The sequence below is a fragment of the Scyliorhinus canicula genome, chromosome 12 (assembly GCF_902713615.1).
Source record: "Scyliorhinus canicula chromosome 12, sScyCan1.1, whole genome shotgun sequence".
NCBI lineage: Eukaryota > Metazoa > Chordata > Chondrichthyes > Carcharhiniformes > Scyliorhinidae > Scyliorhinus > Scyliorhinus canicula.
This window is the reverse complement of record NC_052157.1, coordinates 112,221,370-112,236,228: the sequence shown is the minus strand read 5'-3', so window position 1 is coordinate 112,236,228 and position 14,859 is coordinate 112,221,370. Positions and strand designations below refer to the sequence as shown.

Here is a 14,859-nt window from a genome sequence, read left to right as displayed (position 1 = left end):
CCCTGTGGTGGTGACGGTCCTGAGAGTTTGGGGCCAGTGGAGGCGGCATGTGGGAGCATCGGTCTGGGCCCCAATCTGTGATAATCACCGGTTTGCCCTGGGGAGTATGGGGGGGGGGGGGGGGGGGGGGGGGGGGGGGGGTGGGGGGGGGGGGGTTGGGGGTTCCAGTTATGGCAGAGAGCGGAGATTGAGAGGATGGGGGATATGTTCATTGAGGGGAGCTTTCCAAGTCTGAGGGCCTTGGAGGAAAAGTTTGGGTTGGCGAGGGGAAACAAATTCAGGTATCTGCAGGTGCGGGACTTCCTTCATAGACGGGTGTCAACCTTCCTGCTCCCACCACTTAGGGGGATTCAGGACAGGGTAGTTTCCAGAGGGTGGGTAGGAGAAGGGAGCGTCTCGGACATTTATAAGGAGCTTATGGGGTCGGTGGAGACGCAGACTAAGGAGCTGAAGCGCAAGTGGGTGGAGGAGCTGGGAGGTGAAATAGAGGATGGTCTATGGGCAGATGCGTTGAGTAGAGTCAACACGTCTGCAACATGTGCCAGGCTTAGCCTGATACAATTTAAGGTTGTTCACTGGGCTGACGTGACAGTGGCCCGGATGAGCAGATCCTTTGGGGTGGAAGACAGGTGTGCAAAATGTGCGGGAAGACCAGCGGACCATGTCCACATGTTTTGGACATGCCCAAAGCTCAGGGGTTTTGGCAGGGGTTTGCGGACGTCATGTCCACGGTGTTAAAAACAAGAGGCGCTGAGTTCAGAGGTGGCGATTTCTGGGGTGTCAGAAGACCCGGGAATCCAGGAGGAGAAAGAGGCAGACCTTCTGGCCTTTGCTTCTCTGGTAGCTCGGAGACGGATACTATTAGCTTGGGAGGGACTCAAAGCCCCTGAAGTCGGAGACCTGGCAATCGGACATGGCTAGCTTTCTCTGTTTGGAGAAAATCAAGTTTGCCTTGAGAGGGTGACTGTTAGAGTTCGCCCGGAGGTGGCAACCGTTCGTCGCCTTCATTGCGGGGAATTAATCATCAGCAGACCAGGGAGGAGAGGTAGATTAGAGTAGAGGGTCAATAAGGGCGGGACCTGTAGGAGAGGTAAATGACTTTTGCACTATGTTTATGGTTTCATGTATATTCTTTTGTTGTTGTCACTATACCAAAATATCTCAATAATTAAAAATAAATTATTGTCATCTGTAATGTTGGTACTGTTAGAATCATTTGTGTTCCAATATTGGGCCATAATTTGCTGTCAATAAAATAGTGAAGCTAATGGCATTTGCTGTTGTTTAGGTGAAGGTACCAATAGATAATTGAACTCAAATATCCTAAAGTTGCTGTCTGCTTCATCTTGACTTTGTGAAAATAGCACCTCAGGTCTGCCTCATGATTAAAATGGACTGAATGGTGTGAATCTGGTTCACCTGCACAGTAGATACACACACTCACAGTAGGAATTTCAACACACCACTGCAAAACACTCACACACACCCACCGCCCCCTTAAAGAGTTTAAGTACTCTTTTAATCATGTGATGAGTGTTAAATGCTGTCCATTAACCGTAATGAAATTTTAGCCTTTTCTGGGTTTGCTTGTTAAAGATTTTAAAAATTAGAAAACCGTTGCCATTTATTCTCTGAATTCAGTCTTTCTTTACCTCTAATTATTTATTTCTGTACTTTATTTGAATTCATTGAATGATACAGCATAGGAGGAGGCCATTTGGCTCATTGTGATTGTTGGCTGCTCCCTTACACAAATGTATTCTGTGCTGCATTCTTCCCAAGATAGTGACATCTTTCGGTTTGTTCCTCTGTACATGGCTGAGGCCTGAATATTGCTTCATCAGATAACATCCTTGATTTTGTGATCGCTTCTTATTTTAATAAAGCCAGCGATCCCATTTATTCTCAGTCCTGGTAATTTTGTAATTTTTCAATCTGAATGGGGGAAATATGCATGGTAGCACAGCGGTTAACACAGTTGCTTCACAGCTTCAGGGTCTCAGTTCGATTCCCGGCTTGGGTCACTTATCTGTGTAGAGTCTGCACGTTCTCTCCACGTCTGTGTGGGTTTCTTCCTGGTGCTCCGGTTTCCTCCCACAGCCCAAAGATGTGCAGGTTAGGTGGATTCGCCATGATAAATTGCCCTTAGTGTCCAAAAAGGTTCGGTGGGGTTATGGGGATAGGGTGGAGGTAGGGTATTCTTTCTAAGGGCCGGTTCTGACTCGATGGGATGAATGACCTCCTTCTGCCCTGTAGATTCTATGAGTTGCTTGCCCTGGTCGTCCGGGTACCTCATTTCATCATTGTAAGCTTAACCCTTTCATAGAATCACTACAGTGCAGAAGGAGGCCATTCAGCCCATCGAGTCTGCACCAACCCTGCGAAAGACCACCCGACCGAAGCGCAATTCTCCGTCCTTTTCCCCCAACCCCAGCTAATCTTTTAGACATCTAGGGGCAATTTAGCGTATCCAATCCACTTAACCTGTACATCTTTGGACTGTTTGAGGAAACTGGAGCACCCGGAGGAAACCCACATAGACACAGGGAGAAAGTGCAAACTCCACATAGTCACCCGAGGTCAAATCAAACCCAGGCCCCTGGTGCTGTGAGGCAGCCGTGCTAACCATTGCCGCCGTGCTGCCTCAACTTGCCATGCAAAAATTTAAAGATCTAAAAATGCAAAAGCACGCCTAACCACTGATTGTTCGATGCCGTGACATAAGAAATCATGACCCAGTCTTTGCACTGAGAGGAAACTTTTCTTCTGTTCCCTTTTAAATACCACTAGTTCTTCCCATTCAGAACTCTTCTTTCAGTTTAGCTTTACTGATTATGTTGCAATTATTCTGTATTTGATGCCTCTGCCATCTACTGGTGTAAATTTCAATGATTTTTTTTCTGTTTGATCTTAATGTGAAATGTAAAGTGTTTTCAATAATTTTAAATTATTTAAATTATGAATTATTATTTCTATAGTGGAAGCAATACAGCCTACTGGAAAGGAGAATGCACAGGTGCCAGTTGCCAGGTGAGAAGGAAAATACAGGCTAATAGAAGTAAATTGATTTGTCTTGTGCCTTGCAGCTTTTGTGCCTTACAACACTGTGCACTCATTCTGTGATTTGATCACTCATCCTCAATTGCCTGTTTCTTTCCTCTCTTCTCCCCTCCATCTGCTTTTTCCTCTTGCCATTTTCTGTATCTTCTGTGATTCTAGATGCTGATGTATCTGTCTGTTTCCTGACTTTTCTCGTCACCTTCAATTTTCTGTCTTAAGTTCTCTCCCATTCTTTATGACTCTACCTCTGTACCTTCTTCATTCTGTCTGACTGTCTCTCTCATTCTGTCTGTACATCTGTCTCTTCCCTCCTCCATTGTTGTCACTATCCTTCACTCTTCTCATTCTATGTTGTTCTTGCCCCCCCCCACATTCTTGCTTTCCTTTCCTATTGACTGACTTACACACTTTGACTTTCGTATCTGCATTTCTCATTGACCAGTACTGTTATATTCAAATATAGGTCTTTTAACTGGGTGAGTAGCAGGAATTTTGTCTTTGAACATCTGAGGATGAATGGAACAATACCTGGTACAGAGAGTGCATGATGGAACAAATTGGTGAAAGAGTTTTTCCCCTTGAAGATCAAAATTAATATAAACTACTGGATTGAGCGGAGGAGGTCCAAATTTATAAGCACAGCAAGAGATGACGGTGTGACAGAAAGTTATAGATGTGCATGAATTTTGAAATTTGACCATAAAAATATGAAATATTTTGGCTCTTTGCAGGGTTGACTGTTCAGCCTTGTATCTTGGCTTTGTGTATAGATCAAGTAGGAAACAGCCAGAACTTGATTCATTTTAACAATTTAGATAAACACTTCAGTTGAAATCATCATACAGCCATCATTATGTGCTGACCAAGGTTGTGGAATAAATATACAGAATACTTCAAAAAGACAGCGAGTATGGCAAAGGACGGAGGGGCTAGCCGTGAAAATAAAGGTTGACACAAAGACGTTAGAGAGGAAGGATCCTAGCTCCGAAGATCATGAAATAGGAATTAGAAAGGTTCATAAAATGCTGATGGGAGTAGTTTATAGGCCCCCTCATGGCAGTTATGCCATTGGACAGAGCATTAAAACACAATTATTTGTGTATGTTACAAAGGCAATATAATAATTGTGAAGGACTTTCATCTTCAATAGATGTGACCAATGAAATTAGTAAAATTGAGATGCGTTTGTAGAATACATTCACGTCAGTTTGTGGAGAAATATGTTGTGGAATCAAATAGGGATGAGGTTATTTTATATCTGGTATTATTCAATGTGGCAAGGTTTATTAATTATCTTCTAATAAAAGATCCACTGGAAACTAGTGAACATAATGCAATTTGATTCCTTGTCGAGACTGAATGTAACAATCCAATGACAAGCAAGAATATTAAACCTAAACAAAACCAATTACATAACTATATGTGAGAACTAGCTAAGGTTGATTGGATAAATAGACTAAAAGGTATGGCAGAAAATAAACAATGGAAAACATATTAAAAATAAATTCAAAATACATTCATTGAAACACAAAAAACTCGCCAAGAAAGATCCATCCATGGTTTAACCAAGAAGGATGAGGATAGTATTTGTTTAAAAGAGGCTTATGAAAAGAATGTTAGCAAGCCTGAGGATTGGAAATTTTTTTATAGAAACCAGCAAATAGCCACTAAAAAGTTGAATACAAGGGAAAAAGTAGAAAATGTGAGAAATAGGTCAGTACTATAAAAGCAGATTGTAAGAGCTTTTATATTAGAGTCTATAAAAAGGAAGAGTGACTAAAGTAAATGTTGATTCCTTAGCAGTAGAGGTGGGAGAAATTATCTTTGGGAATGAAGAAATGGCAAAGATATCTTCACAGAAGAAAATACAGTTGCATGCCAGAAATAGAGGGTAAAACAGATACTAAAAAGTATGATAATTAATATCAGCAGAGAAAAAGTACTGGAGATATTTAAGTGACTAAAACTGACAGTCTCGGGACCTGATGCCTCAGAATTATTTTGTGGAAATTGTGGTGAGCAATGAGTCTAATCAGAATGAGAAACCTAAATAATGAAAAGTATTGGCTAAATTAATGGGATGAAAAGCCGGTAAATCCCGTGGCATGATGGCATATGTCCCGGAATTTTATAAGAGGTAGCTGCACATTTGGTGGATGTAAATTCCCCAGATTGGGATCGTTCCAATAGATTGGAACTGAGTAAATTTAACGCCGCAATTCAAGTTAGGACGGTGAGAGAAAATCGAAAACTACAGGTCAGTTAGACGGACAATAATGATTGGGAAAGTGATTAGATCTATTAATAAGGAAGTCTCAGTGTATTTAAAGTATAGTATGATTAGAACAAGTCCCCATTGGAAAGGGAAATTCAACAATGAAAGGAAAATTGTCTTTGTCAAATTCAGTACGGTTTTGTGAGGATATAACTAACAGGGTAGAAAAGGGGGAATGAGTAGATGTAGTATACTTGGATTTCCAAAAGATTCCGCAAAGTGCAACAAAATTACTGATGAGATAATGGCTCATGGAGTTGGGGTAATTATATATTAGTATTGATAAAGGATTGGTTAACAGATACGAAGCAACACGTAGGGATGAATGGTGCATTTAAGTTGGCAGGCTTAAATTGGCAATATGATTGGGTATTGCCAGGATCAAAGCCGGGGTTTAATCTATTTACAACCTATATTCTGATTTAGATGAAGAGATATGTTTCCAAGTTTGCTGCTGATACAAAGCTAGGTTGAAAGTAGGGGCGGCACGGTAGCACGATGGTTAGCACTATTGTTTCACAGAACCAGGGACCCAGGTTCTAATCCCGGCTTGGGTCACTGTCTGTGTGGAGTCTGCACGTTCGCCCTGTGTCTGCGTGGGTTTCCTCCGGGTGCTCCGGTTTCCTCCCACATGTCCCATAACACATGTTTGTTAGGTGAATTGGTTATTTGGAATTCTCCCTTGGTTTGGCAAACGGTAGTGTGGCGACTGGAGGATTTTCACAGTAACTTCATTGCAGTATTAATGTAAGCTTACTTGTGACACCAATAAAGATTATTATAATTCAAGTTGCGATGAGGGCACAGAGGCTGTAAAGAGATGTAGACAGATTAAATAAGTTGGAAATAAGGTAGCAAATGTAGTATAATGTGGGAAAGTGTGCAGTTATTCATTTTTGACATAAGATGGAAAAGCAGAATAATTTTTATAAGATGTGAAACTTGTAAACTATGTTTATAGATACTTTGGTTTGCTCATACGAGGAACGCAGCATGCAGGAGAGCAAACAATTAGGTATACAAATGGCAGGTTGGCTTTTATTGCAATGGAATTAGAATACGGAATAATGCAGTATTGTTAACAATTGTATCAGAGCTTTGGTGAAACCAAACTTGGAATGCGGCGTACAGTTTTGGCCTCCTGTTGAAGGAAGGGTGTACTTGCATTGGAGGTAGTATATCAAAGGATTAATTATTAGATTAGTTCCGAGAGTGATAGAATTGTCCTATGAGAAGCCAAGTAAATTGGGCCCATATTCTTTGGAATTTAGACGAATGGGAGGTGATCTAATTGGAACATAAGATTCTGAAGTAGCTTGACCGGGTAGACACAGGTTGTTTCTGCTGGCTGGAGAATCTATAAAACGGGGGTACGTCTCAGGATAAGGGAATAATCATTTACGTCTGAGATGGAAATTTCTCCATTTAAAGGATTATGAATATTTGGAATTGGGCAGCATTGTCGCGCAGTGGTTAGCACTGCTGCCTCACGGCGCCGAGGTCCCAGGTTCGATCCCGGCTCTGGGTCACTGTACGTGTGGAGTTTGCACATTCTCTATGTTTGCGTGGGTTTCGCACCCACAACCCAAAAGATGTGCAAGGTAGGTGGATTGGCCACTTACCTACTAAATTGTCCCTTAATTGGAAAAATGAATTGGGCACTCTAAATTTATTTTAAAATATTTGGAATTCCCTATCCCAGAGGATCATTGATGCTCCATCATTAAATGTATTTAAGATTGGGATAGCCAAATGTTTGGGGTCTCAGGGAGTTGTGGAAAATGGGGAGCAGGTGGGATAGTGAGTTGTATCCCAAGGTTGACTATATTGAATATATTTTTGTTTTATAGCTTTGTTCCAGTTCAGGTGAAAACTGAGCCATCTGATGACAACCAACCGAGTAAGTGTCACTTGTTCAAATTCTGAGTGATGTATGCTTTTTGTTGAAGAAAGAAAAATACCAAGTTGACCAGTAGCCAGTTAAAATTTCAAAAAACTAATTTTTTTGTTTTTTTTATGGAAACATTTGCTTCCTTCTGAATTTACTGTTTTTTTTTAAATGAAAATGTAATGTTACTTCTAGTAGTGAACTTAGCTGGAGTGGCTCTCTTGTTTTGAACCTGAAGGCTCTGGCTTCAAGTCCCACTCCAGGAATTGTTGGCTATTAAAGAACCCAGCTATTGGTGCCAGTTGCCAACCTTGATAAAATTGAAGAGGGTTGGCAGAAAGGGGCATCCGACTGTAAAACCACACACTAAATCCAAAAATTAATGTTTGATATGAAGGTGATCGATCAGCATTGTGGCGAGCCTTTTAACATGGGAAAAGCCAGAAAATGAAGGAAAGTAGTGATTACGTATCCTAACAATAGCACCTATCAAAGTAAAATAATAATCTTTATTAGTGTCAGGATTACATTAACACTGAAATGACGTTACTGTGAAAATCCCCTACTCGCCACACTACGGCGGCGCCTGTTCGGGTTCACTGAGGGAGAATTCAGAATGTGCAATTCGCCTAACAAGCACATCTTTCGGGACTTGTGGGAGGAATCCCACGCAGACACTGGGAGAACGTGCAGACTCCGCACTGACAGTGACCCAAGCTAGGAATTGAACCCGGGTCCGTGACGCTGGGAAGCGACAGTGCTAACCACTGTACACTGGAGCTGATTTCAGTATTTGAATTTGCATTTATAATAGTTTGAAATCGTCCCACCTGATGTCTCAATTCATTTTCTAGTAATATTTCAGATGTACATGTTTTGTTCTGTTTATACTTTTATAACACTGAAATTATCTTGTGATCCTCTAAACACAAACCCAATTTGTTTAAATCTTTCCTCAAATAATTGATCACGTATTCTTCGAATTCTTATGATGAATATTATCAGGGCATTAAACAAGTTCATAATTGGACGGCATAATTTAATAAAGATGACCATTAGATTGTGTGAAAGTCCATTCGGCTCACTGTCTATCTCAGGGTGCTCACTAAATCCCTCTCACCCACATTCCCCTCTGAGTATAGATTTAATCCCTTGGAAGGAGAAAAATTAGATGGAAAACAAAACCTGAGTTTATTTCTTTGTTCATAAAATTGGATTTTTGTTGTATAGGATTTTAACTTTCCTAAATTGTTTCAGGCACATCTGTTGCAATCAAAGCTGAGCCAGAAGATCCAGATTATTATCGATACAGTGTTCAAGGTAATATGGAAATCTAGCTTGTTTTTCCTGGCTTTTGGCACATGATAAATATATGTTGAGCATGATTTAATGAAATCAAAATTATATTTTTCTGTATCTGTTACTAAAGGCATTGAATTCTGAATGTTTTTGCTTGCTACCGAATGATCTATTCACACCGCTGCTTCAGTCTATCTGTCTGATGTGGTTTGTTGCAAGGTGTAACTGCTTCCATAACTTGAAAATGTTCCAAACCTACAACAACTTGAGGAAAGAAAGGGATCATGAGCAGAGAGGGGAGAAAAGTATACAAATTAGGACCATAGGTTAAAGAAAGGTAGATTCAGATTTCTTTTTCACTCAGCAATATAATGGACTAAATGGAGGAGAGGAAGGAGATGAGGGAAAAGAGAAATGGATGAGCTTGAATTTGGGTAGGGAGGTGAGTGCAGAGGCAAGAAGAAATACAAATGTTGTGTTAGTGCCTGAGGGAGTGTATACAATTAGTGGAAAGGGAGATGGTAAGAATTAAAAAGTGCGAAATAGTTACAAGAGGTGGCATGGAATATTTTTGTCTGAATAAATGGTAGCCAAGTTCACTATAGAAGATTCGGAGGGGAACTGAAAAGCAAATAAGTGAATCAAAGAGAGTGTATGAAAAGTCATTGTCAACTAACATAAAAGGAATCCAAAATTGCATGTAAATAGTAAAATGGTGGTCAAAAGAGAAGTGGGGCCATTTAAAGACCAGAAAGGGGATTTGTGCTTCGAACTGGAGGCATGGTTGACATATGAAATTAATACTTTGCATCAGACTTTATCAAGGAAAACGTTGCAGCCCAGGCTATGTTCAAAGAAGGGGAAATTCAGTCACTAGAAAGGTTTCAAATTGATGAGGAGGAGGTATTGGATAGACTGTACTTAAAAATTGATAAGACAACAGGGAATAGATTTAACGTAACTGGGAAAAGAAGCAAAGGCGACATGAGGAAAAACTTTTTCACATGAATAAGTGGGATCTGGAATGTACTGCCTGAGAGCGTGGTGGAGGAAGGTTCAATCGAGGCATTCAAGAAGAAATGAAATTATTTTCTGAAAGGGAAGATTGTGCACTGCTATAGGAAGAGGTTGGGGGAGCGGTGCTAGGTGAATTACTTCTTCTGAGATCCAGCACAGACATGATGGGCTGAATGGCCTCCTTCTGACCTGTAACCATTCTGTGATGAAGGTTGCTCACTAGCAAAATATACTGCTACCCAATTATTTGTTTAAAAATAAGTTTACTTTGTAGTGCCATTTTGGAGCCTTGCATGGTTGACCTCCGGTGATGCATTAGTTGTTGCATCATCAAGGGAAATGTTGCTAGCATTCTGATGGAAAATTCTAATTTTATTTGGGGTTTCTAGGCATTTCCCCATATTTAAAGAACAATTCAAGGGAAATTTGATTGCAAATTGGATTGGCAAAAGTCTGTTAATGTATTTGCAAGTTAAAACCAGGTTGCCCAAAAAAATTCCCCCCAAAATTAAATAGAATGCCTTATCACAAATTGTTACCCTGCAGAAGGCAGCCATTCGGGCCCTTCCGAATGAGCAATTCACCTAATGCCGTTGCCCAACCTTCTCCCCGTAATCCTTCACGTTCTTCCTTTTCAGGCAACAATCAAATTCCCCTTTGAATGCTTTGAACCTGCCTCCACCACGCTCTCAGGTAATAGTCCTTTTACTCTAGAAAAGCATTGACTTTCAGGAGATTTTATTTTGCTCTGAAACAATGAAAAATCTGGAATTTATCCATGTGGATAGTTTATTCAACTTGAGATAGTTCAGCCTGAACCAGGGATACGTATTTAAGTCATCCAAACGTAGAAATAGGTTAGATGAGGAGAGAAATTTTCTTCTCATTGAGATTCCTAGAGTTTTGGAGATTAGTCGACTCACCAACTGAGTGTGGATTCACTGCGAGCTTTCAAAAGATTTCTGCAAGAGCCCATCTGTGGCTGATTTCACAGCAAATGAAAGGTCACTGAGAAATTGGATGTTGTGCCACATGGTCATTGTATTTTTCTGGAACTTAGTTGATAGCCTTTTTGAATGTCGGGGAGGGATTTTCCAAATTTTCTGTTTCCTCTCGAATTATCCTAGCATTTATGTATCTGTTATTGGCTGTCCCAGGAGGTTGAAAGTTGAGGGCAATGGATTTATAATAGTCAAGCTCATCATAACTGTATCGGACAAGCTTAATTGTCGAGTCTTTTTTCATATTTGTATGATATTGGACTTCAATTTTTAAAATACTTGCCATAAAGCTTGGTAAAGAAAATTTAAAAGCAAAACATCTTTTTATGACAGGGCCTAGTGCGACTACTTCAGAAGCCAGTGATACTGAGGCAGCTAACCAATCGAAGGCTTACCAAGGTAATTGTTTTATATTGTGATATTAACATGTAGGTAATTTCTCTGTTTTAAGGCGTAATCCACCAATAACAGCTGATTTGATTGTACACTTGCCCTGATACACAGTTGTTGATGGGAATTACCCAGGAAGTTTTAACTACTGACTGGTATTCCCTGCTCCCCAGGACCCTAGGTGAAAGTTTCTGATTCTTGAGTTAGAGCCAGACACTTGGGACAATTGTATGGCATGGTGTTGAATAGTTACCCAGGAAATGTTACTCAGAAAAATCTTAGCCCAACTCCTGGGTAACTACAAAACTGCACCCACTATCTCTCCTGACCTGACCCCTGACTACTGCCACCCAACCTGACTACGGCTTCCGACCCTGCTATTTCTGGAAAAGCTGGACTCTCAAGACCTAGTCATAAATACGGAACTGTGGGGCGGCACGGTAGCGCAGTGGTTAGCACTGATGCCTCCTGGCGTCAAGGACCCGGGTTTGATCCCGGCCCTGAAACACTGTTCGTGTTGAATTTGCACATTCTCTGCGTGTCTGTGTGGGTGTCAACCCAACAACCTGAAGATGTGCAGGATAGGTGCATTGGCCAGGCTAAATTGCCCCTTAATTGGAAAAATTAAAAAAGAAAGAGAAATATGGAACTGTTCTGGGCGCAGTCAGTTTGCCACTTCGCAGAAGATCCAGGCCCCTGCAATAGAGTTGGAAATCAGTCAATTTGCATATAGCCGCAACAGCAATGTGGCAACAGATAATCTGCTCTTGAGGTTTTGATTGGGACAAATATTGATCAGCCACTGGAAATAACTCTGCTCTACTTCAAAATATTGCCATGCATAACTTGTTCAGTACAGTAGTCCCCCTTTATAACGCGGGTGTTGGGGTCCAAGACAGCCACCCACGTTGTAACCGAGCCGCGGATATCCATGATGGGGGTTTTAAATTTATTTTAAAATCTATGCTAGCGCTTCCCATTGTGAGTCTACGGGGGGGCGGGGGGAGAGGTCAGACCCCCGTAGACTCTCAATGGGAAGCGCTAGCATAGATTTTAAAATAAATTTAAAACCCCCATCGTGGATCCAATTAAAATTTCAGCGGCCGGCTCACTTTGATCCGAAGGAAGCTGCTCTCACTGAAATCAGCCGGCCGCTGAAATTGACACTGCCCGCTGCTCTCTCCCTCCAATCCAACTTTTAAGTTTTAATGTTTCTGATTGGAGGGAGAGAGCAGCCGGCAGTGTCAATTTCTTTTTTTTCCCTCCGGCTTTCCCCCTCTCCCCCCACACCCTCCGACTCGCCCCCTCTCCCCCCAACACCCTCCGGCTCGCCCCCTCTCCCCCCACACCCTCCGGCTCGCCCCCTCTCCCCCCACACCCTCCGACTCGCCCCCTCTCCCCCCCAACCCCCTCCGGCTCGCCCCCAACACCCTCCGGCTCGCCCCCTCTCCCCCCACATCCTCCGGCTCGCCCCCTCTCCCCCCACATCCTCCGGCTCGCCCCTCCCCTCACCCTCCGGCTCGCTCCCTCTCCCCCTCTCCCCCACACCCTCCTGCTCTACCCCACAGCGTCCAGCTCGCCCCCTGTCCCCCCACACCCTCCGGCTCGCCCCCTCCCCACACCCTCCGGCTCGCTCCCTCTCCCCCTCTCCCCCACACCCTCCTGCTCTCCCCCACAGCGTCCAGCTCGCCCCCTGTTCCCCCACACCCTCCGGCTCGCCCCCTCCCCACACCCTCCGGCTCGCCCCCTCCCCCCCCTCCTCCCCCGTCCCCCAACACCCGCAGGGCCCCCCTCTCTCCCCCAACACCCGCAGGGCCCTCCTCCCCCAACACCCGCAGGTCCACCCTCTTCTCCCCCCAACACCCGCCCCCCCTCTTCTCCGCCCCCCCTCTTCCCCCCCCAACATCCGCCCCCCTCTTCTCCCCCCCCAACACCCGCCCCCCCTCCCAACACCCGCCCTCCCTCCCAACACCCGCCCTCCCTCTTCTCCCCCCAACACCCGCCCCCCCTCTTCTCCCCCCAACACCCGCCCCCCCTCTTCCCCCCCCCCACACCCGCCCCCCCTCTCCTCCCCCCCCCAACACCCGCCCCCCTCTTCTCCCCCCCCCCCCCCAACACCCGCCCCCCCCCTCTTCTCCCCCCCCAACACCCGCCCCCCCTCTTCCCCCCCCCCCCAGCACCCGCCCCCCCCTCGGCAGTGTCAATTTCAGCGGCCGGCTGATTATTTCAGTGAGAGCAGCTTCCCTCTCTGGATCAAAGTGAGCCGGCCGCTGAAATTGACACTGCCCGCTGCTCTCTCCCTCCAATCCAACTTTTAAGTTTTAATGTTTCTGATTGGAGGGAGAGAGCAGCGGGCAGTGTCAATTTCAGCGGCCGGCTCACTTTGATCCAGAGAGGGAAGCTGCTCTCACTGAAACAATCAGCCGGCCGCTGAAATTGACACAACTGACAGTTGGGGTCCATCAGCCCCCCCGCGGTATATCGCGAACCGACTAGGAAGCAAATATGCTACCAGCTGAGTTAAGGCTGACTTCTTGAATAGTTGTAAAGTCCTAACTAATATAGAGGACCAAAACAAATGTGGGCATATGGGAACAACAGTTGCTATTGATGTTCATTGATGATGATATGCATTACAAAGTGCTCTTATTTATATAACGAGTCGACAAAAACATCCAACAGTTTGGATTGGTTTGAGCAGCTTTAGAAGTAGAGCAAGCTGACGTCACAATTTTAATGCGCTCGATCAGTACACAACTGAGAATTAGTGCAACACTGGACTCTAGAAGTTGAATTTGATAGGCTGCCTTACTACTTCTTGCCAAACAAGCACTTTGCTTCAAGGGGGTGCTATGGGTCAGGGTTTAGAAAACTCCAAAGTATATCTTGGAGTTCACCTGACCGACAAATGTTTACCGAATTTGGATAGGGTGATAGCCTGCCTGTCGGGTGTTATTCAACAGAGGTCTTAGGCACTTTTAATCAAAAACTTTATTCTACAACTTTAGTTAGCATTTGTATAACCACACACATGCAAAAATTTCAAAACACATAAATACCCCACACAGCGACAGTAATCTATTTATAACCCTTAATGTATCCCCCTTAACTCAATTTAATAACAAGATCCAAATAAAAAACACAATCCCCTTTCAAAGGTGTGGCCCAGCATATGGCACTCTCACTGGTATAAGACTTGTTATTGATACTCTTGTTTCCTTTCCAAGACAGCAGGTTTGAATTCCTTCCAGAAAGCAGTTATCTCTTTTAAGTTATCAAGCTGTCTGGAAACAGCTTTTAAAATGAAGATAGAGAAACCTTTCTTTCAACCTGTGCAGTACAAACCAGTCCAAACTTAAAGCGAAAGTAAACTCACAGAGCCACAGCCCAGCTCCACCCACACAATGACATCACTGAAGCCATGTGATAAGACAAAAATATTTATTTTCTTAAAATAAATTTAGAGTACCCAATTATTTTTTCCAATTAAGGGGCAATTTAGTGTGGCCAATCCACCTAACCTGCACATCTTTGGGTTGTGGGGGCGAAACCCACGCAGACACGGGGAGAATGTGCAAACTCCACACGGACAGTGACCCAGGGCCGGGATTCGAACCCGGGTCCTCAGCGCCGTAGGCAGCAATGCTAACCACTGTGCTGCCCCCACAAAAATATTTCTTAAAGGGACACTCGCATGCCAGGGGATAGTCTCAGACTAAGGGGGATAGTCATTTTAGACAGATGAGGAAAGTTTCTTCTCTTTACATAGAATTTACAGTGCAGAAGGAGGCCATTCAGCCCATCGAGTCTGCACTGGCTCTTGGAAAGAGCACCCTACCCAAGGTCAACACCTCCACCCTATCCCCATAACCCAGTAACCCCACCCAACACTAAGGGCAATTTTGGAAACTAAGGGCAATTTATCATAG

The 14,859-nt window shown here is 43.6% G+C and overlaps 1 protein-coding gene across 13 annotated transcripts in view; it reads left to right on the top strand.

Annotated features, from left to right (window-relative positions):
- The window catches only part of LOC119974673 (general transcription factor II-I-like), a 195,368-nt gene that overhangs the window by 74,978 nt on the left and 105,531 nt on the right, over nt 1–14,859 (top strand). For all 13 annotated transcript variants that reach the window (XM_038813765.1, XM_038813764.1, XM_038813763.1 and 10 more), the window contains 4 exons: nt 2,979–3,030; nt 7,186–7,235; nt 8,481–8,543; nt 10,874–10,939. In XM_038813765.1, the coding sequence (XP_038669693.1) occupies nt 2,979–3,030; nt 7,186–7,235; nt 8,481–8,543; nt 10,874–10,939 (231 nt within the window). The remainder of the gene's footprint in view (nt 1–2,978; nt 3,031–7,185; nt 7,236–8,480; nt 8,544–10,873; nt 10,940–14,859) is intronic.